The 23,363-nt window shown below is 41.1% G+C and overlaps 2 protein-coding genes across 4 annotated transcripts; both read left to right on the top strand.

Annotated features, from left to right (window-relative positions):
- Positions 1-13: 13 nt before the first annotated feature.
- Positions 14-12,204, top strand: RB195_012093 (uncharacterized protein; the record flags this gene model as incomplete). 2 transcript variants are annotated; one of them, XM_064193789.1, is made up of 7 exons in its annotated part: positions 14-153; positions 225-337; positions 471-884; positions 966-1,228; positions 2,198-2,337; positions 3,662-3,695; positions 12,160-12,204. In XM_064193789.1, 7 exons carry the CDS (start codon positions 14-16, stop codon positions 12,202-12,204), a joined length of 1,149 nt encoding a protein of 382 aa, XP_064051372.1. The 2 variants fall into 2 exon arrangements, with proteins under 2 accessions (XP_064051372.1, XP_013308790.2); XM_013453336.2 differs by lacking the exons at positions 2,198-2,337; positions 3,662-3,695; positions 12,160-12,204 and having other exon boundaries at positions 966-1,252.
- On the top strand, positions 10,545-23,267 carry RB195_012094 (uncharacterized protein; the record flags this gene model as incomplete). Of its 2 annotated transcripts, XM_064193790.1 has the most annotated exons (12): positions 10,545-10,602; positions 12,160-12,356; positions 17,390-17,511; positions 17,570-17,696; positions 17,764-17,917; positions 19,084-19,544; positions 19,606-19,838; positions 19,909-20,075; positions 21,417-21,504; positions 21,639-21,798; positions 22,913-23,033; positions 23,113-23,267. In XM_064193790.1, 12 exons carry the CDS (start codon positions 10,545-10,547, stop codon positions 23,265-23,267), a joined length of 2,043 nt encoding a protein of 680 aa, XP_064051373.1. The 2 variants fall into 2 exon arrangements, with proteins under 2 accessions (XP_064051373.1, XP_064051374.1); XM_064193791.1 differs by lacking the exon at positions 10,545-10,602 and having other exon boundaries at positions 12,282-12,356.
- Positions 23,268-23,363: the final 96 nt, after the last annotated feature.

Consider the following 23,363-nt stretch of genomic DNA (forward strand, 5'->3'; position numbering starts at 1 on the left):
GCCCTCGTGGCGGATGTCTTCCAATCTGGCGACTCCTGTCGCCTTTTCGACCGGGCATCCTTCAACGGATCCTGCAGTCCATATTTGCGAGTTGCAAGAAGACACGCAAATAGAAAAGCACCAGCCAAAGCCTCCGTACGACAAGCATCACAGGTTAGTGTTTTAAGGGTGATGCATTCTACCTATTTCGGAAGTCGTAAGAGGAGGCATTGGTGGATGTTTAGTTGTATCTGTCGCTGCGAACAGTGGACAGATCTGTCAAGTATCGAGTTAATTGTGAGCTCGACGAACTTGGTGACAATGAACGAATCTTCAGACCACACGTCGAAAATGAACGGTGAGTGGGGAAGAAAAATTAGTGTATCGATAGCTATCCCTGCTCTTTGGGTTTTTTTTTTGTAAAGAAAGAGCTAGAAAGGTTGAAAAAAAGATTATTCAAATATCTTCAGTTCTGCATAACGTATTTTTAGACGATGTGGCAGCGAACTTCTTTCCGGATGCGGACTGGCAGTTTGATGCAACAGACTGGCCGCATGCCGAAAATCGCACTTACGAATCGCCTCCGTACTCCCACGATATTTATGCCGGCTGCTCGCCGAGCATTGGTTATCCTATTGATCTTAACGATATAGACGCGGCATTTGACTGCGACATAAGTACGCTGGACGCGTATCTGCACACCCCGCCTTCCTGCTCCGCTAGTACCGAACTACCGCCGCACTCGCAGCCAAGCACAAATAGTCCGACTACCACCGAACCGCCTGTTCATCAGCCCTCTTCAACGCTGGACACTGGTCCGATTGAGGAGTTCTTCCCTGATCTTTGCGATGTCCCTGTACCATCCACCTCTCGGAGAGAAAATCGGCGACGTAATGTCTCAGCTGGTGAGTTTTTTCTCCCGTACATCATTTTGTTCTGAACTGCTGCCCCTCGGAGCTATCGAAAAAAAGACTTTTCGCTTTTAGGTAGTACTCGCTCGTCGTCCTCTCGTTACTCACCATACTCCATCGACTCATCTACGCTAGACGCAGATGTTGCTTATAGTGAGTATCGTATCAGGCGCGACAAGAACAACCTCGCATCGCAACGATCACGGCAAAAACGCGTCGAGAAAGTCCGACAAATGAAAGATGAGAAAGAAACTTTGGAACGACGGAACATAGAATTGAAAACGCTGTTGAGCTCACTTGAGGTTCAAGTTGCTGATTACAAACGTATGGTTCTGATGGTAGTATCTAAATCGGCTAATTAATTGAATGTGCTGGCTATGTTCGGTGTAAATATGTAACGATTTGCGGGGTCCATTGTTATTCTCACGTGTTGTAAACGGTTTGGTATTTATTTGTACATTTATTCCTTTGTATTGTTAGGTTTTAGTTTGTATATGTGTGTGTTTCCATGTAGATTGTATAATATTATATATATGTAGGAATTAGATGGGAAACGAATAAAAGTTATTAAAAAAAATTGACAAATTCTTGGTAAGGTGTGGTGTAGTACGTCTTATTGTACTTTGTCCGCAAACACACTTTATCGACTCATCTACGCCAGACGCAGATGCTGATTACGGTGTGTGCACCAAAATTTTCGCTAATAATGAAACACATGATGCTATGTAGAAAAAGGTATGCAGAACTCTTGAATGAGAGCCCAGTGGATTTTTCTTGTGGTTAATTTTCCCACACTTTTCTTAAGCTTCGCTTTCTCAGGAAAGGAAAAATATAGAATTGACAGACATCAAATTAGATTCCTATCCTGTTTGTCAAGTTCAAAGGGGGGTTGAATAATTATTTCAGAGAAACTACAAGCTGGAACCCCATCGTTGTAGGAGGATTAGTTGTGGCTTTGACTTATACTGAGCTACACCCGCTCTTGACTTAAACCATGGTGGACCAATCTAAGGTAGTAGGATTAAAACGACTTCATGCTTGGTGCGGTTGCGTACTGCGGTCGGTGCGGAGAGAGTGGAATTCAACCGTGCCATCGAGGTGGAACCACCGCTAAATTCAATCCGACTGCGGAGATGAGTGATACTACAAGGGGTCCTGCCCCGGTGGCAACCGCTGGTTTCACCGCGTCCCTCGGATCGCAGCCGCCTACCAGATGCACCAGGCTTCGGGTCGTTCGGACATAGTAACAATATTATTGTTAGTCCCAAAGGATTTATAATAGCATGCTAGAGTTCCTCATAATACAGTTGAATCCAAACTACTCGACTTGTGGTGCATTTGCGTACGCGGTTGAAGTGCGCAGTGAGACTCCGCCCACCCTCCCACTCCGATTGGAGCTAGAGACGGTCCCAATGCGAGCCGAAGCGCTTAAGCAGTTACACCACAGGTGAGTTGGTCATGATCCAACTGTAGTTGCGTTCATGTTGGGACCATCGTGAACTGGCTCGGTGAATGATGCTAGGCAGGATCCTTCCTCAGACCTAACCTCTTCGCTCCACCGTACTGCCTTGAGCGCAGCCGCTTAAAGGCATAACCCCACGAATCTGAGGTGGTACGGATTTCAGGTGGAGTATTCGTATATCGTAGATTAAGGAGAGGGGAGTGATTCCGTCCATTTCTTCCTAATTGCAGTAAAAAACGGCCCGGAAGATGCGTTCGAGCGTTCCGGCGCGTTATTTTCTACAACGAGTTCCATTGGAGCGTTAAAAAAACGAAAAAAACGTAAGCGCAGGTGACACAGGTGAATGCTGCAGAGGAAGATATTGGTCCCTATGTAGGCCCTGAAGAGTTTTGTGAGTGGAATCACTTCGGTTGGAGAATGGCAGACCGCAGTTAAAGTGCTGGGAGGGAAAAGTGCTAGAGTTACTGCGAAAGCGTCGTTCTCTCTTCCAAAGCTGAGTGAGAAGTGACTACACCAGCGTATAGTCGGAAACGGCCTGAAACACGGAGCAATTGCGTAAGCAACTGCGCTCGAAGTGGTGCGCTGGAGTGCAGCGGATAAGATAGAGGGGAAACGATTGCTAACACCACTAGTCGATGACAGTTGGCGACGGTCCCACCTGGATCCTACCCGGTTCGCCCAATTAGAGAGCCGCTTTAAGCGCATCCGCTTGCGCAACTTCACCGGGTTTCACGACGTTTTGACCAAACTATACATCAGGGTGAACTTGAGACGTAAGCTAATAGGTTTAGCTGTCTGCACGATCGATCGGAGGTTCAAATCCGCCGAGGCGCTCACCAAGCCTTTCATCCCTCTGGGGTCGATAAATTGATAGCGGACTGTCTGGGAGGATAAAAACACTGACTTGACACGTCGGCTAGCCACCACAAGTGATTGTGTAGGCTAGTTACACGTCCGTAAACCCCAAGCGATTCAGAATTGAAGTGAACGTGGTGGCGCATCCCAAGTGGATTTATTAACGCCAGACACTTTATCCTCTATCCTTTTGTGCACTTTACAGTCGCTTTTGATCCGATTTTGAAATATAGGAGCTCCGACGATTACCGCACTTGGTATCCAACACAAGTGCAGTTGCACCGACGTCTGCGATAGTTGTATAGCGTTTGAGCGCCGTATGTTACGGACGCTGTGGTTGCACGGTTACTATGGTTTGGAAATGAGAGTAAATCATTGACTTTTGTAGGTAACCGTAGCCATAGCAACTGGAGAAAAAAAATTCGATGGCAAACGCTAATGAGATCGGTTAAAGCTTGCTGGAGGGAAATTCTATATTCGATTGTAACGTGAGTTGCACTTTACTTTACGCTAAAAAGAACTGTGTTCGTACTCGAGGAAAATGAATCATTTTCCTATAGGAACTCGGTCAGTAAAGGAAGAAATCTGGTCGTGTTTACCGGTACATAATACTAAATCGAGAAGAAAACTCGAAACAAGCACTTCAAAAATAAGAAAGTGAGCATAGTCGGGTCAAAACGACATCAAGCACTGACCGTTGCGTAAGCGGCTGCGCTCGAAGCGGCGTGGTGGAGCGTAGCGGTTGGGGTCGCGTAACGACCCTCGTTACCGCCACGCATCTCTGCAGTTCGCCATGCTCCCACCACGATTCCAACCGCTGTATCCATCGCACCGCTTCGAGCGCAGCCGCTTACGCAACTGGAGCGTGCTTAATGTCGTTCTGACCCAACTATAGCCGTTGGAATCGAGGTATGACCATCGCAACTGCAACGAAAAATGATCTTAGCGAAGGTCCTCCCTCGATCCTAACCGCTACGCTCCACCGCACTGCTTCGAGCGCAGCCGTTTACGCAACTGGAGCATGCTTCACGTTGTTTTGACCGTACAATGGTACAACTTGACGGCGAGCGTGATCAGATAATAAGAATGGAAGGGTCTATGTGTGTCATCTGTTCATATTTTTCTTTATTCCTTCTTTCTTTTCTTCATTCGCTTAACTTCACATCATAGTTCAGCCGAGTCAAAACAACCTGACTTGTGGTGCAGTTATGTAAGAGGCTTTCGTTTGGACCATTACTGACACTGGCTCTAGATATAGTGAAGAGCTGAGCAAGGGTTCCATTGTGTCACTTCAAGCGCAACCGCTTACAGACTTGAACCAGAAGTAAGGTTGTTTGGTTAGACTCTAAATACAGTTTCGAAAAATAAGGTTCAGAATCTTCTGATAATCCAGGTAATTCTTAGGAAAGCCAATGGGTCCGGAAAGTAACATATCGGTAACATTTAGAGTTAGAATCTATACTCATTCGCAACGGTTAAAGGCATTACCCCAATCTGAAGTGAGGAATCTGAGGTGGTGCGGATTTCAGGTGGAGTATCCGTATACTGGGTCGTAGATCATGGAGACGGGGGTAGTTCCGCTCATCTGTCCCTACATCACTCCAAACAGCCGCCTTCAGAATGCTGTTTTGTACGACGCCATCTATTGCAACGCTCCACCCCTTGCGCCGCCTCCGCCCTGCGATTCGTCGAAAATCAATTCGGACTGCCCCGATAGGCAGTAAGGATCGCTACGAGTGCAAGGGTGGCGCGCTGCAACTGAAGGCATTGTACAAAACAGCATTCAGGGGCCGGCTGTCTCCAGTGATTCAGGGAGGGATGAGCGGAACCACTCCGGTCTCCATAATCTACGACCCCATATACGGATACTTCGCCTGAAATCCATACCACCTCAGATTCCTAGTATGCTGCCTTTAACACTGACGAAATTCACACTTTTACGCCTCAAATAGAGTAAGCGTTATGCATTCGACCATTGTTTAACGATAAATTGCGCGGCATTGATCAGTCCCTGAGGGAATGCGCATACACGTACGACTCAAGTTTCAGAATCCTTTGTGGTTTGTGAATATCAGTACAGCCTTCTAGTGACTTCCAGCTGCGAGTCAATTGGTCAGATCAGTGTTTCCAGCCTCTCAGACAAGTCCGGCACCGATTTGTAGGTACCCCAGTGAGATGGCATGGCTTAGTTGGGATTTGGTACCGTGCAGTTGAATCCGAAACTCATGCGGACTGGGCTGCACCTTCACCTACTTCGACTATTAACGGGAATAAAGTGGAGACTATTTTTTCAGAACTTTCTCACCAACTAACTGAATGCTTTTTTCACATTATGGGGACACTTTTGATCTTCTTAAAGGATAAAGGATAAAAAGTCTCTGGCGTTAATCAATCCGCTTGGCGTGGATGTGCCCCCACGTTCATCTCAATTCAGAATCGTTTGAGGTTTACGAACATGTGACTGGCCTATAGAATGACTTCTGGGGGCTAGTCGATGTGCCAATCCAGTGTTTTTATCCTTCCAGACGAATCTGGTACCAATTCATCGACCTCGGAGTGTTGAAAGTCTTGGTGAGCACTAGGCCGGATTCGAACCTCCGATCGATTGTGCAGGCAGCGGAACCTCTAACCGCTACACTACACCCGCCCCTTGATCTTTCTTAGCCATTTATTTTACAAAAAGCTTTGGAAGCTGCGGTAGTGTTGGATACGCCCCTTTAGTACGAATGATTTTTCATATAAGAGGTGAGAAAGTCCATAATATTGACATTACGAATGATAACTGTATTTCCTTTATCCTTATAAGTCGGTGGATCTTAACCACCGTTGCTAAGAGTTAATTTCAAAAAAAGCCCGACAATTTACGCATATGTGAAAGAAGCGCATTTTCAAGTGTAACAATTAGTTATTACACAGGGGAAAATTCAATAAAAACAAATCATCTTGCAAAAAGCGCTAACGTCACCAAGACATAAGACATGATTATAAGTCTTGAAGTTGAAGAGTGTTTTCCCTCTGCAACCAAGTCAAATAACGGGAAAATCATCACATATTGATTGTCAACAGTCCAGTTGTTTGTAACAGGGCAATGTTTGGTCCTCTTTGATTCTTTTATTAGTAATTAGTTTGAAATTCTCTTGATAGGATGTTTTGGAAGTCGATTAAGTTGTCACAAAATAATCCCTTTTTTTCTGAGTTATTTTCAGAGCCTAAGGGCTCAGTTCTTTGAAAACTCTTGAGATTGGCCAAGATCAGCGAGGATGAAAACGAGGAACTCGGATTCGCCGAAATAAGCAGACAAAAACGAACTTCCCGAAGGTATAGTCGGGTCAAAACGATCCGGAGCTCGATCTAGGTGCGTAAGCGGTTACGCTCGAAGCGGTGCGGTGGAGTGTAGTCCTTGGCATCAAGGAGGGACTTTCGCCAGCGGCACACATCGTTGCAGTTCATCCTGGTCCCAACCGCTAGTTTCATCTCGCCGCTTCGAACTCATCCGCTGAACTTTAGGTCGTTTTGATCCGACTATATCATATGATGGATTCCTAATCTGTCTTTTCGATACTTCAGTAGCCAAGGTTTCATGGAGCTCAGTAAATGTTGCATACAAGTCATTTTCTGAAAACAGCCATAATCGTCCTCATGTTTATCATATTCGTAGTCAGAGTATCCTAGAATCCTGGTTGAGGAGTCTCTAGAGCATCCAACTATAGTAGATTCAATACGACATGAAGCACCGTGCAATTGCGTAAGTGGTTACGCTCGAAGCGGTGCGGTGAAACACACCGGTTGCGATCGAGTGAAGACCCCTGCTACCACCGCTCATTGCGGCGGTTCACGATGGTCCCATCTCGATTCACACCGCTGTCTTCAATGCTCCGCTTCGAGCGCACTCGCTTACGCAACTGCACCGTGCTTCATATCGTTTTGACCCTACTATAAAACAAAAATACGAACAAACAAATAAACGAATTAGTTATGCAGGAGGATGTAATGCGCAACCACGTCACAATGTCCCCAATAAGGTGATGCATGGTGCTATGCAATTAATAACATAACAGACATGGATTCCGGCCGATAGAGTAGTGTTGGAGCATTTGATCCGTTCGTTCGATGCTTTCCGCCTATAGCGAACAAGAACTTTTTGGGTTAAGGCGATTTTGAACGAACGACCATGCAGTGGGAAGACTTTTACAAATACTTTTAGGACGCCACAAGAATGAAAAAAAATGATGGACATACATGATGGTTTGTAATAAAATGTGCGATATTAGCCCACGGGAAAGATATATCTGCTGGGAAAACACAGGAAGCATTCTGGATTTCCGGCGAGAATCCACTAATGAATAATAGAAATGAGTGCTTATTAATTGCCAATGACTTCACGCCGTTCGTAACACTCTGTGAGCTATAAGATATAAGATTGTTCCCCATGCAGTTTCTTAACGTTATCCAGACATTAGTACTTAAGGTTGCTGGGCAGTGCGTAGATCTCATTCGCCTTAGTGACAATCTTTAAGAATGTGGTGGCTCCCCAGACCCGTCAGTCGGTGAAACACTCGTTTCCTAATTTTCCTCTCTCCTTTCAAAGCTTCGACATCACTACTCAGAACGATATCGAGGATATGCAAGGAGAGAGGAAAATTAAGAAGAGGAACTGGGAAGTGCCCACATCTGAGATCCGCAGGAAACACTTACTTTTTAAAATTTAAATCCTAGTGCTAGAAAAGGTACTAACAATAGAAAGAAGTTAGGACGACTATTTCCCTAACGATCTTTAGTATCCATAGATTTTCGATTAGCAACGAAGTCTCAGTGCTTGGATAAAACCATCATTAGCATGAGAGTATATTTAAAAAGCTTTAAAAAGGTAAACAACAAGAGCAATTGTATTCTTGTTGTCCCAACGAGGTTTTGGTGAAACGTTATTCGTGGTCTGACGTTCCGACAGCTCCGTCTTTATGGCCACTAGAGACTTTATGGCCACGTGAGACTTATCACTAGCACTCACTTATCACTTATTTCCCTTTTGAAGGTCTTGTGTGGTGTACTTACAACAATATCGAGGCTTGGCAAGGGGAGAGGAGGAGTTTGATGGGATATACATAACATCAAAGACCTCGATCCATTTTCAGGCCTTCGATAAAGACGAGTTTGTCGAAACGTCAGGCGAATAATAGAGCTTTTTGAATAAACTCTCATGTTAATGACGATTTTATCCAAGCAGACTAAGACTTTGTAGCTAATCGGGAAACGACGGATACTAAAGATCGTCAGAGATATAGTCGTTACAACTTCTTTCTATTGTTAATACGTTTTTTTAGTACTTGAACTTAAATTTTAATGAGTAGGTGTTTCCTGCTGATCACAGATGTACGCTTTTCCTACTTCCACTTCACAATTTTCTAGATATACCAGCGTTTTTGGATCTTCAACTTTTCGAAATCTTTTGAGTTTGGAGCAAAAATTGGACGATTTCACAAATTTTGAGTATATTGAAAAGCATCTGCGGATGATTTCCTTAGGTTTGCCTTTGGAATATAACGAAAATGGAAGTCTTTTACCCCTAAGTGCTGTAAACCTATAAAAAAGTCTTTATTTATCTTTAAGTTATAATCAAGGAACATATGTTAGGATTTTTTTCTTCGTTTCAAGATACGAGAACGTAGATTCGAGAAGATCTATCAGGAATTTTGGAAGACATGTTCAAGTACTACAAAAAAAGGGAACAGAACAGTAGAGTAGGGAAGACCTTTGCCTCTCCTGCTCACCCTTAAAAACCCACTATTTTGAACTCAGGTCTATAGCGAAGACGTCCTTTATGATCGTTGTTATATATTACTGTACTTTACTGTAGTCTGGTCAAAATGACCTCAAGCTCGCTGCAATTGCTTAAGCGGCTGTACTCGTTGCGTGCGGAGAAGTGTAGCGGTTAGGATCAAGCAAGGACTATTGCTAGCACCACTCATCGTTGCAGTCCGCGATGGTCCCACCTTGATCTCAACCGCTTCGCTTCACTGCATCGCTTCAAGCGCAGCTGCTTACGCATCTGCGCCAAGTCTCATGTCTTTTTCACCCGACTGTGGTCACTTCCCTACTTTTTAAGTGCTTCTTCCGTGTTTTCTGTTCGACTATGGTATTGTATCTTGTGAGAAATTTGCCACTTTCAAAAAACGATATACAGATTCCCTCTGTTTATAGAATATAGGATAGTTTTGTTTGTAGAATTCCACTTAAAGGATAAAAGGTTAAAGTGACCGGCGTTAATCAATCCGCTTGCGATGCGCCACCATGTTCATTTCAATTCAAAATCGTTTGAGGTTAACGAATGTGTAACTGGGCTATACAATGACTTCCTGTGGCTAGCCGATGAGTCAAGTTAGTGGTTTTATCCTCAGAGACAAGTCTGATACCAATTTATCGACTACGAATGGCTGAAAGGCTTGGTGAGCACTAGGGCGGATTCGAACCTCCGCTCGATCGTGCAGACAGCGGAACCTCTAACCGACAGCGCTACATCCGCCCAGAATTTATTTATTTATTTATTTATTTGTTTATTTATTCAAATACCTGCAGGTGTGTCATAAAACAGAAAAAAAGAACAAGAGGAACAGAATTCACTAGAATTTCGCCTGAATTTTACACAACAAGGCTGGCCCTTTAAAGCATGAGGAGTGGTGGGTTGGGTGGGTCATTCTCCTGCTACAGAGGGTGAGAAATCCTCACGCGAATTCCCCATAATATTTTAAAAAAGTATGCACCTGCCCAGAATTCCCCCTAATATTTAAAAAAAAGCACAGTTGCGGAACGTCTCGACGCTTTTTCTGGAGTTTACTGCCATGTTTTTTTTTAAACGAATTTCTTTTAGCAATAGCTCATAATTCCGGATATTCCATCTTCGTCACAATGAATTTCCCGTGGGAATTTCAACATCTAATCCGGCACTCTCTTTCTCAGCGGAAGGACGATGTCGACCGATTCAGCAGCGATCAGGTGGAGGGTAACAATGCCACGCGTACACACGTACACACACCATAACTCACATTCACGTCGTTCTCCACCCTCTGCAATTAGCGTCTCCGTCGACACGGTCGTGTTGAGGGAGCGAGCGAGCGAGCGAGCGGGCGGGGTCAGAGTAACGTTGTAGCTGTGTGCTGCACGCGTCTACGGCACATAGTAACTCATCAAACGCAAGGTCGTCGGCAAGTGTTGCTGTCATCGGTGTGTCATCATCATCGTGTGGATTTGCACGAATCTACGCCTCATTCCAAGTGCCTGTCCACGGTTTCACAGTGATCACTTCCTTCATGAAGTGTGACTACGTTATATTTTTACTTTGGATGTACTCGGCACAATGTTCCGGACAGTATGTGACCCCGGAAGTGGCCGCTATTCGAGGTAATTCGACTTTCATCACTTCGTTAAACCGAAAACAACGACCGGATGGTTTGAAGATCTTGGAGTAGCGAACCCACGTTACCCGGTGACCCCGGTGCGGGTTTCCTCGTAAATCTGAGCAAATCATGGATCAACTCCCGTATTTAGTTAATCCCCACGAAATGTGTCATGATCCTATTGTGTCTAAGTCATTCGTAAGTAGGTTAGGCGGATTTGCCGGCCATATGCGATAGATAGACCTTCAAAATGTGCAATGGGACCGTGATCCTAATTTGTCAAATTAGTGTGTGATTTATTACTAGATTATTGCGAATTACTTAACTACACTTTAATGACAGCCATGAATCATATGGGACCCGAATTCCCCACATTTTTGCCTCTTTGTTCGGTCGTTGCTGGTCTGATCGTGGTTTTTGGCTTACTGCCTTCTTCAGGAAATACGATCCATAAAAATTTTTGTAAAATCTTCAATCCTGAAATCTTCTGTGGAAGTATTTCTAGTTGTATATGATAATTCCCTGCCGTTTATTATAATTTCCGAAATTTTCGGTCTGCTTACTCTGTCCCAGGTCCATTTTATCAGTAAGTACGTCTTTTGTAACTGTATTTTCCTTAAAATGATTGGAACGGTAAGGTATTTTCTAGAAAAATTATTGAAACAGTCATTATATAACTGTAAGCTGTAATTCTACGTCAAGGTACCATTATGAATGAATTTCATCGTTAGACGATGATTAATTCTATTAAATTGGAGCTGTATAAATAAATGTTTAAATTTATTCATAAACGGTATGTTACGGTTGGGAAAATTCTCATGCCATCTAAATTATTCGCTTGAATCGCTTATTACAAGCATAGTATTCTAATTCCACGGATTAACGATTACGTTACCGTTGGGTTTCTTTCTTTGGATGTGGTGATGCATGATGTGTTATCACGAATTGTGGACTAATAGTGAAAATTATGTAATTATGAGATAATTATGGAATGGAATGGCTCACGCTATAATTACTCGATAGGCGTTTCACACACCCATGCAATCACTAGTTTTGCTCAAAATCACGAATGTGACCGAATTCAAAGCTCTCGACGAGAAAAAATTGTGGATACACTTAATTTCTAACGAAAACGGATATTTACTGAACTTTAATGGCACATTTTAAAAAATTTTCACTTTAATAACAACAGGAAACATCATTATGAAATTATCAAAAAAAAAAATCAAATAATGAAATCAAAAAAATCAGTCATATATCAAAAAATCATCATTAATATAAAAATCAATCATCAATGAATATAATGTTCTAAGTCACACAAATGTGTTTTGTTTTGTCTCATTTTTTTTTCTTTTAGTGCACAATTGGTGAATATGAATAAATAAATAAGTAAATAAATAAATAAATAAATAAATAGATAAAACTTTGTAACTCCTCTCGTCAAAAATTTTTATCGATAGATATGTAGAATAAAATATAAGAATAAAATATAAAAATGAATTTATATCTGAAACTTAACACCAATTAAAAACTTCCAATTTTCAACGGACCATGATTTCAGATGTCGCTGCAATGTGTAGCAGTGAAGGAATCACTGCATCCGTAACCTTTGATCGAGCATTTAACGGGAAAATTTACTCCTACAACTATGCAACTGTACACGAATGTATCTACTATAATGGTATGGATCTCGATACCGTGCTGTTCTCCATTCCTGCTCATCGTTGTGGGACTCGGTTGAGTCGAACCAGTAGAAATGTGAGTGTGTTTCGTCGATCAGTTTTTTTTTTCTTTGCATTTTTTCGCTTAAATTTGGCAATGCGTTCCGGTTTTGAGTCACAACTTGAAAGGAAGAAGATGTATAGAAGCTAAGCGTATGAAAATTCCCGTAGATAGATAGATTTTTTTGTCAATTTTCCCATATTCTTTGATTTTTACATAGCACTGCAAAGAGGTACACCTTATGATTTTCTAATTTTCCAGAGATTTTATTCTTTTTTCTTGTCCCTCTTTTCAAGTTTTCTAATTCATGTTTTAAATTGTGGTCCCAGCACGACGTATTCCCGTCATATATTACTGTAGGTAAGTTATTATGCACAAATTAGGCACCAGTTCTTGTTTAGAAGTGAGGAGAAGTTCTCTTTTTCTTCTTCTTCTTCTTCTTACCACCTCGTCGTCGCTTATTTCCTGTCACGATCCACTTTTTTTGTGCCTTTTGTGTGCGTGTGTATGTCTTCGTTGAAGTAGAAACCACCACGATCACTTCTGTTTTTTTTTGCTTGTGAAGTTTACAGCGAGTTCACCTCAACGAGAATATGTTTTCTTCTTTTTATATTCTTACAGTATTTTTCCCCGTATGGATCTTGTTGTATGATAATTTGTTGTTTCCTTCTCCGGTTCCTTCTTTGTGTGATGACACTGACACTGGCACTCACTCGGTGACCTTCCCAGTTCCAGCTTGCTATGTTGAGGTAATTGTGGTGGCATGACAGTGTGTACGGAAAAGAAGGGAAATCGAAAGACGATCCTCCTCCTTTTTTTTTGTTTCTTTACATTACGCAATTTCATGTAATTTACACAAAGAGAAAAAGTAGAGAAGTTTGCATGAAATGCGCGCTACCTGTTTCCCTCACTTCCCTGGTACGAAAGTGATGGTTGTAAGTAGTCGGGAACCGATTAGAAGACATTAAAAAAATTATGTGGTTCACCTATAAAAGTACCAGAATGCGTGAAATTATTGGATCGGAAGGGAATTGAACCGGGTTACGAAGAAATATGTGACTTTATTGGGTACTGGTATTTCCTTGAAATCTTACGAAGGACAAAGAACTCTTTCAGAGTCTGTTTCTTCATCGTGTGAAGTTCTTCTAAAGTGGTAATTTCACATAATGAGTGGATTATGTAGTTGTAATATGATTACACCATTCCAGTTTTTTTTCTTTTATTTTATTGTTTTTTTTTTAAATTTTATTGTCCCTATTTTCTCTTTTTGTGGTTTTATGGTTTCATACAGGACACTTTAATCATCATTCACTCAGGGTCCCATCCGTAACTTCGTTTTCTTCACTTTCACCTTACTTATTTACTTTTTTAACCTTACACTTTCACCAATCGAAGAAATAGTAGTTTTGAATCATTACCGAATCAACATTTGCTCAGGGTCCCATCCGTAACTTTGTTTTTTGTTCCTCTTTTTGTGTATGCCATCGGGTAAATGTCATTTCTGTCGTAATTAAAAGTAAGACAATTTCTGGCTTTTCACTCCTGTTTTGGGGTTTCGAGAAATGCTGCACTGCAGCTTTGGTTCTGGATTTTTTGATTAGTTCCGTTGATTGTTAGGTTACTGATTTGCGCAGAAATTCGTAGATGATGCTAGAAGATGAAGATTAGAATTTATTTAGATTTTAGTTTTTTTTTTAAATTTATGATTTATAAGATAAGATTATAAAGATTATTTATGATTTATAAGGTTTATAAGATTTTTTTTTAAATTTATGATTTATAAGATGAATTTTGAACCCTCTAAACTCCAAAATCTCCAGGACTACCTGTATTTCTTCCAAATTAACAGTGATTTCTGTTTTTTTTACTCTTTTCTTATACATTCTTATTTTAAAGACCGGAAAAAACACTTTCGCTCTGATTTTTTTTTCATGATCAGGTATAGCTCCTACAAAACTGATAGTTTGATCCAGAAATAAAAATCATAATATTGAACATAGAGATCTTTACTTAGTAACAGCATACGTCTATAGGAACATATTTGATTTGGTTGACATTAGCACTTGACCTGTGCCGATGCACCTCCGAAGCGTAGAGCTAATTAAAGGGCTAACATACGTATTACGGTAATTCTGAGTGTATTCGTAGAAGATTGAACAATATTTTTTTATCGTAAATCGATTTGAATTGAATAGGGGATATCGATTGTCAATAAATAGTCGATGTTTTCGGTGGATCATAAAAGAATAGTAATGGATGTGGATTGATAGTGAATTATCGATCGAAACGTTGATATACATCAACAGCATATCCATATCCGTACATGGATCGATTGATTGATTTTATCTTATTTTTCTTCCAATAGTTTGAAATAAACGAATGTTCCCGTCTCGATCAATAATGTCCGTCTATGAGGTTGCTAATAATTGACACCTGGTACGAGATGGGTAAGGCAAGGACGTACGCGTGTTACGTTATTATCCGCTACCGCCGGTACCGTAGTTGGAGTCTCGATAAATTAGGAAAATGTTGCCAATCCGTTACTTTTTGCATATGGATCTCTGAACACGAACAAACGACAACTAGTCGACGAGTGCCGTTTGAGCATCATTTATCGATTGGTTCATATTTTCCGACAAAATCGAACGTTCATTTACTGTGATTAGAAATCTTTTTTCCCCTTCGATAATGGAAAGTGATGGAAGGGTTTTGAGCGAAACCTAATGCTGACACTGGCCCATCCTGAAATTCTGGCATTTTTAAAGGGTACAGAATTCAGTGCTGATGTCAGTAGGTTCGGGGAAAACGATTTGATTTGGTAGGGAACGTAGGTGCGATAGGGAGGAGCCGGACCCACCTCAGGTGAAAGGGGTCCAGCACATGGGGTACAGCTTAAATGGTGAGGATCTCTTCGCCAACCGTACAAAAGTGAAGAGGGTCCCGTCGGCAACCGTACAAAAGTGAAACGGGTCGGAGCACTAGGTCCGACTATGGCATATGTATATGGTAGGTAATCCTAATTTCTCGAAAGAAATATGTGGTTTGAAACATTTCTGTAGACAGATTTAGTACGGCGGATCGTAAATGCAGGTCATGACCGAGATCTTTTGTCGATTCTACAATACAATAGTAATTGCGGTTCTTCTTCGTTTCGGGATTCGGCAGCATAATAATCATAGGTTCGCGCCCGCTAATATGAACCCACCCTTCTTCTTTTGACTGTCGGTGGGAACACCGCTTCCTTTCCTTCCTTCGTTCGGATGTTTCGAAACGAACTTCAAGGTTACAGAAATAATTGAAGCGTCATCTAATCGTGAAAAGTCACACACCGAAAGTTTTTCCAGCGGAAGACAAGAAATTCGACCTCCTCCATGAGTCAAAAGATGACAATAAGTCTCTAGTAGGGTGTATGGATGCGTGCGTAGAGGTCATTATTACCAATTGACATTCACGTACTTACCAAAGTAGGGGAGGATTGAAAGAAAATGGTTGTGAAAAGGGTTCTAATTGCATATAAGATGCTGTTGAGTCAAAATACGTCTTGAATTCACTATCGATTGAAGACCCAATCGTTTTTCCAGGAGAAAAATCGAGTGAAAATCCATCCAATCACAGGTACAAAGAAGAAAATCGAAAATCTGGGAGTAGTTGGAAGTGAGTTAAAATTAAATTTTAAAGTTCACGAAGTAAATGAGCTGTATTCAAAATATTCGGAATTACTTTTGACAAATGTGTTTGAAAACATAGTTTGGAACTTCCTATTTCTATTTGGATAAAAGGTAAATTAATCTGGGTTAATTCACCTCATTCGAAAGTGTTTAAAATAAGCATAATCAAATTTTCAAACAACTTGTCTCAATAGTTTTTGATTTATCTACATGGATTTTGTTGTAGTTGAAGTGTTTAAGAACTTTTATTAAAAATAAATTACTAATGTACAACGACTGATTAAATGAGTAGTCAAAATATGGAACTAGATCTAAGATTGCATAAATTATGCATTTTAGAAGGACCGGCCACCATTAATATTACTTAATATTTATAGTATTAGTATTATTAATTACTAGTAGTGACGCTAGTACTACTCGTGTTCTCTTCCGTAGTTAATCCGTGGATGATTACCAATGAATTAGCTATAGACGAGATACTTATTTTTGTTATTTTTTTCACGTTCGATTTCACCCCCCCCGTTCGAAGGCGATATCGCCCTTAGCCACCTTAGAAACGTTAGCCATGAATAAAGGATTGTAACAACCTCATGTCCGGCTCAATTAAAGAAAACAATAATTTTATTTTTGTTTTATTCTTATTTCATTTTTATTTTTTTATCTCTATTGTTTTCATTTTTATTTATTTTTATTTTTGTGCAATCTTCGAATGATTGCAGATATGTATTTTCTTGTTGATTGTTTATCAAGAGAGTACTTGTCTTGTTTACCGTTACTTTATTATTACTTATGCAAGGTGAACGCGAGGTTTCTAACCTAACTTCCCCCAAAAACAAAATACTGGATCCTTGGAAATTTCCGACCAGGAACTACTGTGGACGTTATAGCCTTCTTTTTTTAAAACGGCATAATATTAGAACTGTGCTTAGTTTTTGAAAACTCTTTAATTTTTTGGAAATGTAAACAGTTTTTGAAAACTTTTTCTTACACGTACGAGTAATTATTGATGTAGTTAATAACAAGTTTAGTAGGAATGGTAAAAAAAAAATACAAAATTTAATGGTGTTGATGTCAAAAATTTCGGAAAAACAGATCTAATGTGATAGGGAATCGTAATTTCTGGAGAAATATGGTTTGAAACATTTATTTAGACTATTATTGTCCTAGTTAATTACAAGTTCAGTTGGAATGGCAAAAAAAAACAAAATTTAATGATGTTTATATAAGAAGGTTCAGGGGAAAAAAACGGGATAATAAATCTGATTTCAAATTTGTGCGTGGTTTTTTTTTTCCTTGCGGAGTGGAAATAGCAAGAATTTAGGCGGTTTTTATAAGGAAAACGTAGCGATGAATGATAAATGCATTGCATCGTCTTCGTTTTATAAACGATTCCTTGCACAGATGGTGGATCAAATGGAAAATCGGGTTTATGTGCAAATGGAGAAGGACGCTCAAACGGCGGCAGATCGTCAGTTTTTGTTCGTTTGCCAGCTGGCCGATGCGAAAGATGAGAAGGAGAAGAGGTACGGACTGGTTGGATACTCAGAGTTATGCCAACTTCTTTATCTTCTTCACTTCCAGTGATTCCGCGGTTCGACGTCATCCTGTTAGCCCAACATCGGATGCCTCGGGATCTTATGTTATCCCTCCCGACGACCCGGATCATCTGCCATTTTTGAATCATAACAGTATAGAACCTGTGAAAAGCGTAAGCTGCACGGATTTATTGCGTCGATCGATAAAAGCAATTACGTTTTGCGTTTTTTTACGTTCAGAACACAGTTCCACGCGTTTCGGCCTTCTCTTCAGACGGTCATCTGGGGAACTGGCCGATTCCAGGAGCACATCCGTACACGCCAGGCGTTTCGCCAGTGGCCAGCTGGCCTCGACAACCGTTACCGGATCCTATAATCCCGGCGAATCATCCAGGTGCTGTTTCTAAGAGAGAGAAAAAAAACTATGTGACATTAGAGATTCATTAGGGAATTGAAACGGTTTCGGTCCTTCTCTGAAAGGTTTGAATTTTGAATCTCTAGGGGATTCTATTTTTTTTTTTCGCTAATAAAAACTATAAACAACCATCTATTTAAAGGATTCTATTGTTTTTTTTTGCTAATAAAAACTATAAACAACCATTTATTTTCAAAGATTAGTTTTTTGTAGGACTACATAATTAGGAAAGATCATACCATCGGTAGAATGTTGGATTTACTTCAAGTTATGCTTACCATATTAGGGAAGGATTAAGACAAATTCTGCGAAATTTCGTTTGTAGATGACATATTTTTTTAAATTATTATTTTTATTTATTTATTATTATTACTTGGTACTATTTTCGGATGTGTTTAGGGGCAGGATATCATAAAATTGACGTAGTACGGAAACCCTAGGGGGAAGTTTAGGTTGTAGATTACGGAAATCAGCGTAGCTTCTTTCATCCTCCCCTAATCGTAGTAAAAAAAAAGTCGTGGAAGACAACGCGCTTTCCTACGAAGTCAGTTGCAACACGTCACCATTGCGCATGCGCCGCGTCCTCAGGTGAGCGGTCGAAGATCAGTTATACATTCTCAGCAACCTATTCAAGTAAAAAATTGATATGTTGCTGAGAGGAGCAGAGAGCGCTCAAGGGAAGTTGTTCTAGCGTACTTCGTAGAAAAAAAACGTCGTTCCCACGCCATTTTCACGACGATTAAGGGGAAATTGAGCGGAGCCACGGTGGTTTCCGATATTTACTATCTAAACTCTATGTTTTCCCTGGAATTTATGCACTTCGTCAGTTTCTTGCCATGCTGTCATTAACGACGTAAACACATTTAAAGCAATATAGTTCCAAACGCGACCTAACTCACTGGACAACTGCCACAATGCTTTTTCATTAAGCGTAGAACCATTATGCAGCCAAAATTTCTTATCTACGTTTTTTTCTTCGATTTCCTCTGGGTATTTGCGATATAGGTTGACCTTTCTCTCGATTTCTAGAGAAATACAACCTCCTAGGGTCCCAAGGAGGATGAGAGATAAGATATTTTTGGATTTTTTTTGTTTTAAAAGGATCTACAGATGATGTTAGGCTTCATCGCTTCTATTTATTTCAGCATACCATAGTACTAGGATTGCACTCTCCGAAGGTGGAGGTGCACGAATTGCGGAGGAGTATGCCACAGCACCTTCGATCAAAGTTCTATCCGGAACGACACCACGAAATCCATTCCTACCACCGTCGCCGGCCTCCTCCACCGGTCCCATTGTACCCGCACGTGATTTGCCTCGCCCGGCTTCCGAATTCCTCGACAAACCGACGATTCGAGTCACCACTCAACGACCGATTGAACCAGTGCCGAACTTTTTCACTATGCGCACACCAATAGAGGTGTTTCATCCTGCGGGCGGCGTTGTACCGTTGATCCCTGCGCTGCCACCGACCATCACAACCACGTCCACCACAATGTCACCGAATGCGTACGTGTTGCCTGATGCAGTGATGGCACGGAACGAAATCGACACCATCTCTGGTGGTACAGGTCCACGGATCGTTTATAGAGGGAAGGCTACGGAGGTTAGTAGAAGTTATCGTCCATGATTTACTGTACTTCAGAAGGTTACGTCGGATTCTTTAGATTCCTGCCTACCCATGGAACAAACCGTATCCTCCATCGTCAACGACCGCTCAACCAGAAACAGCATCAACTCCCCAGGATGATATTTTCAAGAAAACAGCCATAAAAATGAACAAACATATTGTTCATGGTGGTCAGGACAACGCAAAAGTGTTCAAAGAAGAGCCGCCAAGGATCGGTGTTGAATTTCGTACGGATGGCGGCAACAAAATCACATCTACAGAGACTGGAGAGTGAGTTTTGTGGTGTACCCTTCTGAAAATGTGAATATTTTTTGTGGTTTCGAAGCGTTTATTTTTGTAGTTTTTCCCCGTCTCGCCTCGTTTCCACGCAGGAATACCTTGCTCCTCCAGCAGAGATGACGTTGGAGATACAACATGGTATCGGACCGTTTGCACCGATTGTAAGTTCGCCAGTAAAAATTGGCGACAACATTACGTTGGTGGTTCGATCGAAAAGTCAGATAAAAGGTGAGTTTGAATTGGAATTTTTGTGAAGCTTTTATTTTTTTCCATAGTAACTGTTGGATTTCCATGCAATTTTACAAATTATAGTTTTTTTCTGAATTATTTGGCTGAATCATAAATAATTAATTAAAAATTAGGAACAAATAGACGAAATCACCCTCCTCCTCATAATTTACGGCCATAGGCCTAGGATAGGCATAACCCACCTGAAACCCGCACCCCCCTCTCCCCTCCCCCCATTCTTGGGGTGATGCCTTTAAAGGTGACATACCGCGAAACTAACGTGATGAAGGAATCCTAGGAAAAATCTAGAGTTAGGGTTGTAGATTGCCGGATAAAGGTTGATTCTGCTTATCTCTCCCTCACTGTCGTGAGAAACGGCGTGGTAGATGACGTTTTCTAAGGTAACTTCTGTCGCATCGCGCCACCCTTGTGCACGCGCCGCATCCACATGCGAGCGGTCGAAGATCAATGAGGTCACTTTGCGCGCCTATTCAAGTAAAACCAATGAATAGGCTTCTGACCGGGCTGGAACGTATATATATAGAGGAGCGTTCTAACGTACCTCGTAACAACCAAAGTGGTTCCCACGCGGCGTTTTTTATGGCAATAAGAGAAAATGAGCGGAACCACTCTTCATTCAGGAATCCACAATCCCATCTCTGGCTTTTCCCGCGGATTTCCTCACCACGTCAGATGCGTGGTATGCTGCCTTTAACCGTACATCTTACCGTACTGCTGTTTTTTGAGCCGCCGCCTAATCACTATTATTTTGCTCAAATTCTCAAAATTTAACATGGCTTAAGTGCTTTTGTGATTCTTCATTTTTAAGGTAAACAAAAAAAAAATAACGTGCGCAAACACTAGGCTGCTGTCTAAAGAGTAAGCGAAGTTCTAATGGTAGCAAAAATCACTTGTTTGGGTAAAACATTGTATATGTAAACAACAACAATATGTACGATATACCTGGGCTAAGGTTATTTTTGACTCAACCTAATATTTTGGTAAGCACTTTTGGTTTTTAGCATTTCTCAGCGTGTTATTGATCCAGTGGAGTCATTTCGTGGTGCTCAGAAACGAACTCCATGAACATCCTAAAATGTAAATAACGCGCGTATATCCAAGCGGAACAGATACTAAAAGAAAACCGAAAAAAAAATCCAGACATTGTTTTCTATTGTATGAAAAATGAAAAATTTAAACGCACACACACACAATTTACCTACGTAAATTTGTCAAACTCGTTCTCAGTCACGGTTGAGCAAAATTTCTGGGTTTTCCTGATCAGTGCAACAGTAGCTCTCCTTCAGTTTCCTCCGGGATGCTGTCACAAATTTTTTTCAGGTGAAAATGTATACGACATGTTTGTGCATTCATGCTTCGCTTCTGATGGACCAGGTGCAACCAAGGTGGATCTCATCGACAAGAATGGGTAATCCCTGGCCGAATACCGTATATTTTTGCCGTATATTTAGCTTCACTTCTGGTTTTTTTCGTGGATAATTCGTTTCGCTTAGTAAAATCGCGAAAAAAAAAACAAGTAAACAACATAGGAAGCGTTTTCAGCTGCGTCATACGTCCACAATTTGTCTCACCGCTTAACAGAACCAGAGATCCATCTGGAATGATGTACTACTTCTTTCGAATAATTGCATTCAAGTTCCCTGGCCCGGATGATGTGTACTTTTCATGTTCCATTGAGATAACACCGTTTAGGAATGCGCCGGTATGATTTTATTATTTTATTTTATTTCACTTTATTCTTTTTTCTTTTGAAATTTCCTTTGTTTGCGCCAGAATTTCAGTTATGGGACCTCGAAAACTGTAGAATACTACAGTTCACCAGGAACTATTGACAATAAAATTTGTTTTATAGAATTCCTGTCTCTTTAATAGATCCTAATTTTTATATAAATAAAGTGTATAATCGTTTCACACGCTTCTGACCGTCGAATGTCGTTGTTGGAGCATTACAATAGGAAATTTCGATCAATTTCTTTGGTTTTTCATGCCCCAGTGACTAATTTTAGTTACAACAATTTTTTTTCATCCTTGTTGGTCATGAAGATAATTCTTCATGAAAACTCTCTTGAAAAGTTACTTGGAGTTTTTTTCTTGGTGGTTTTTGTTTTGTCTAGGTTGACTGGCTTGGCGAGGCGTTTTCGAGGGTTTAAGGGCATCATCCCACAAATCTGGCGTGGTATGGATTTTCGTTGGAGTATACCTGTATCGGGTCGTAGATTATGTATACAGGGTTGGTTCTGCCCATCTCTCCCTGCATCACTGTAAACAGACGGTTTCGGAATGCGGTTTCTTACGCCGTCCCCTATTGCCACACGCCACCCTTGCGCCCCACCTCCGCCTGCGATTCGTCGAATGAAATGAATTCTCTGCCGGGGCGTCCGGATGGATTTTTGACAAATCGCAGGCGAGGGCGGGGCGCAAGGGTGGCGCATTGCAATAGAGGACGTCGTAAGGAACCGCGTTCCGCAGCAATTTGTTTACAGTGATGCAGGGAGAGATGAGCGGAACCACCCGTGTACACATAATCTACGACCCGATATAGGTATAATCCAACGAAAATCCATACCACGCCAGATTCATGGGGTGATGCCTTTAAAGTGCTTTTACAAAACTTTCGTATTTACTTATCATTGACTTTATGTCGGATTTCTTTGCCTGTGTTTTCCTTTATGAATTCTTTGATGAGGTTGTTCTAATTGGATAAAAAATAAAATAAAATAAAAACCATAAAAATGAAAAAGAAAATCTAAGGAAAGAGAAAAGAAAAAGGAGGTTAATAAAAGAAGAAAAAGCCATCTGTTTTTCTCCACCTCCAGGAAATCTGTTCCCCGTCTCGTCGATTCAATCGAGATGTGTCACCGGGAAATGACATGCGTCTTTTTGACAGCGTAAAAGTGGAGCTAGAGGACCAATATGAGACTCAACGAAGAGCAAGTGGTAAGGTGTTTTTTTTCGCTTATTTTGTTGTTCATTTTATTTTCTTTCCATTCTTTCTCATTTTTTTTTTTCGTTTTAGAACTAAATGAAGACGTATGTCTGTCAAAATCGTTATCTGGTGTGGTGGCTATAGTATTCGCAACATTGCTCATCGCATTTATTGGTTCGTCATTTCTTGCCATGTCTTTCTACTTGAAATTATCCGATCATACAAAACCTGTATATGCGACATAGTTGATCGGAGTTTGGTTGCGTTGATTTCTACCGTACCGCGTCGCCGCCTGAAACGACGGTTGTGTGTGGTGTGTGTGTGTGAAGATTTGCGTTTGT

The sequence above is a fragment of the Necator americanus genome, chromosome III, assembly GCF_031761385.1.
Source record: "Necator americanus strain Aroian chromosome III, whole genome shotgun sequence".
Lineage (NCBI taxonomy): Eukaryota > Metazoa > Nematoda > Chromadorea > Rhabditida > Ancylostomatidae > Necator > Necator americanus.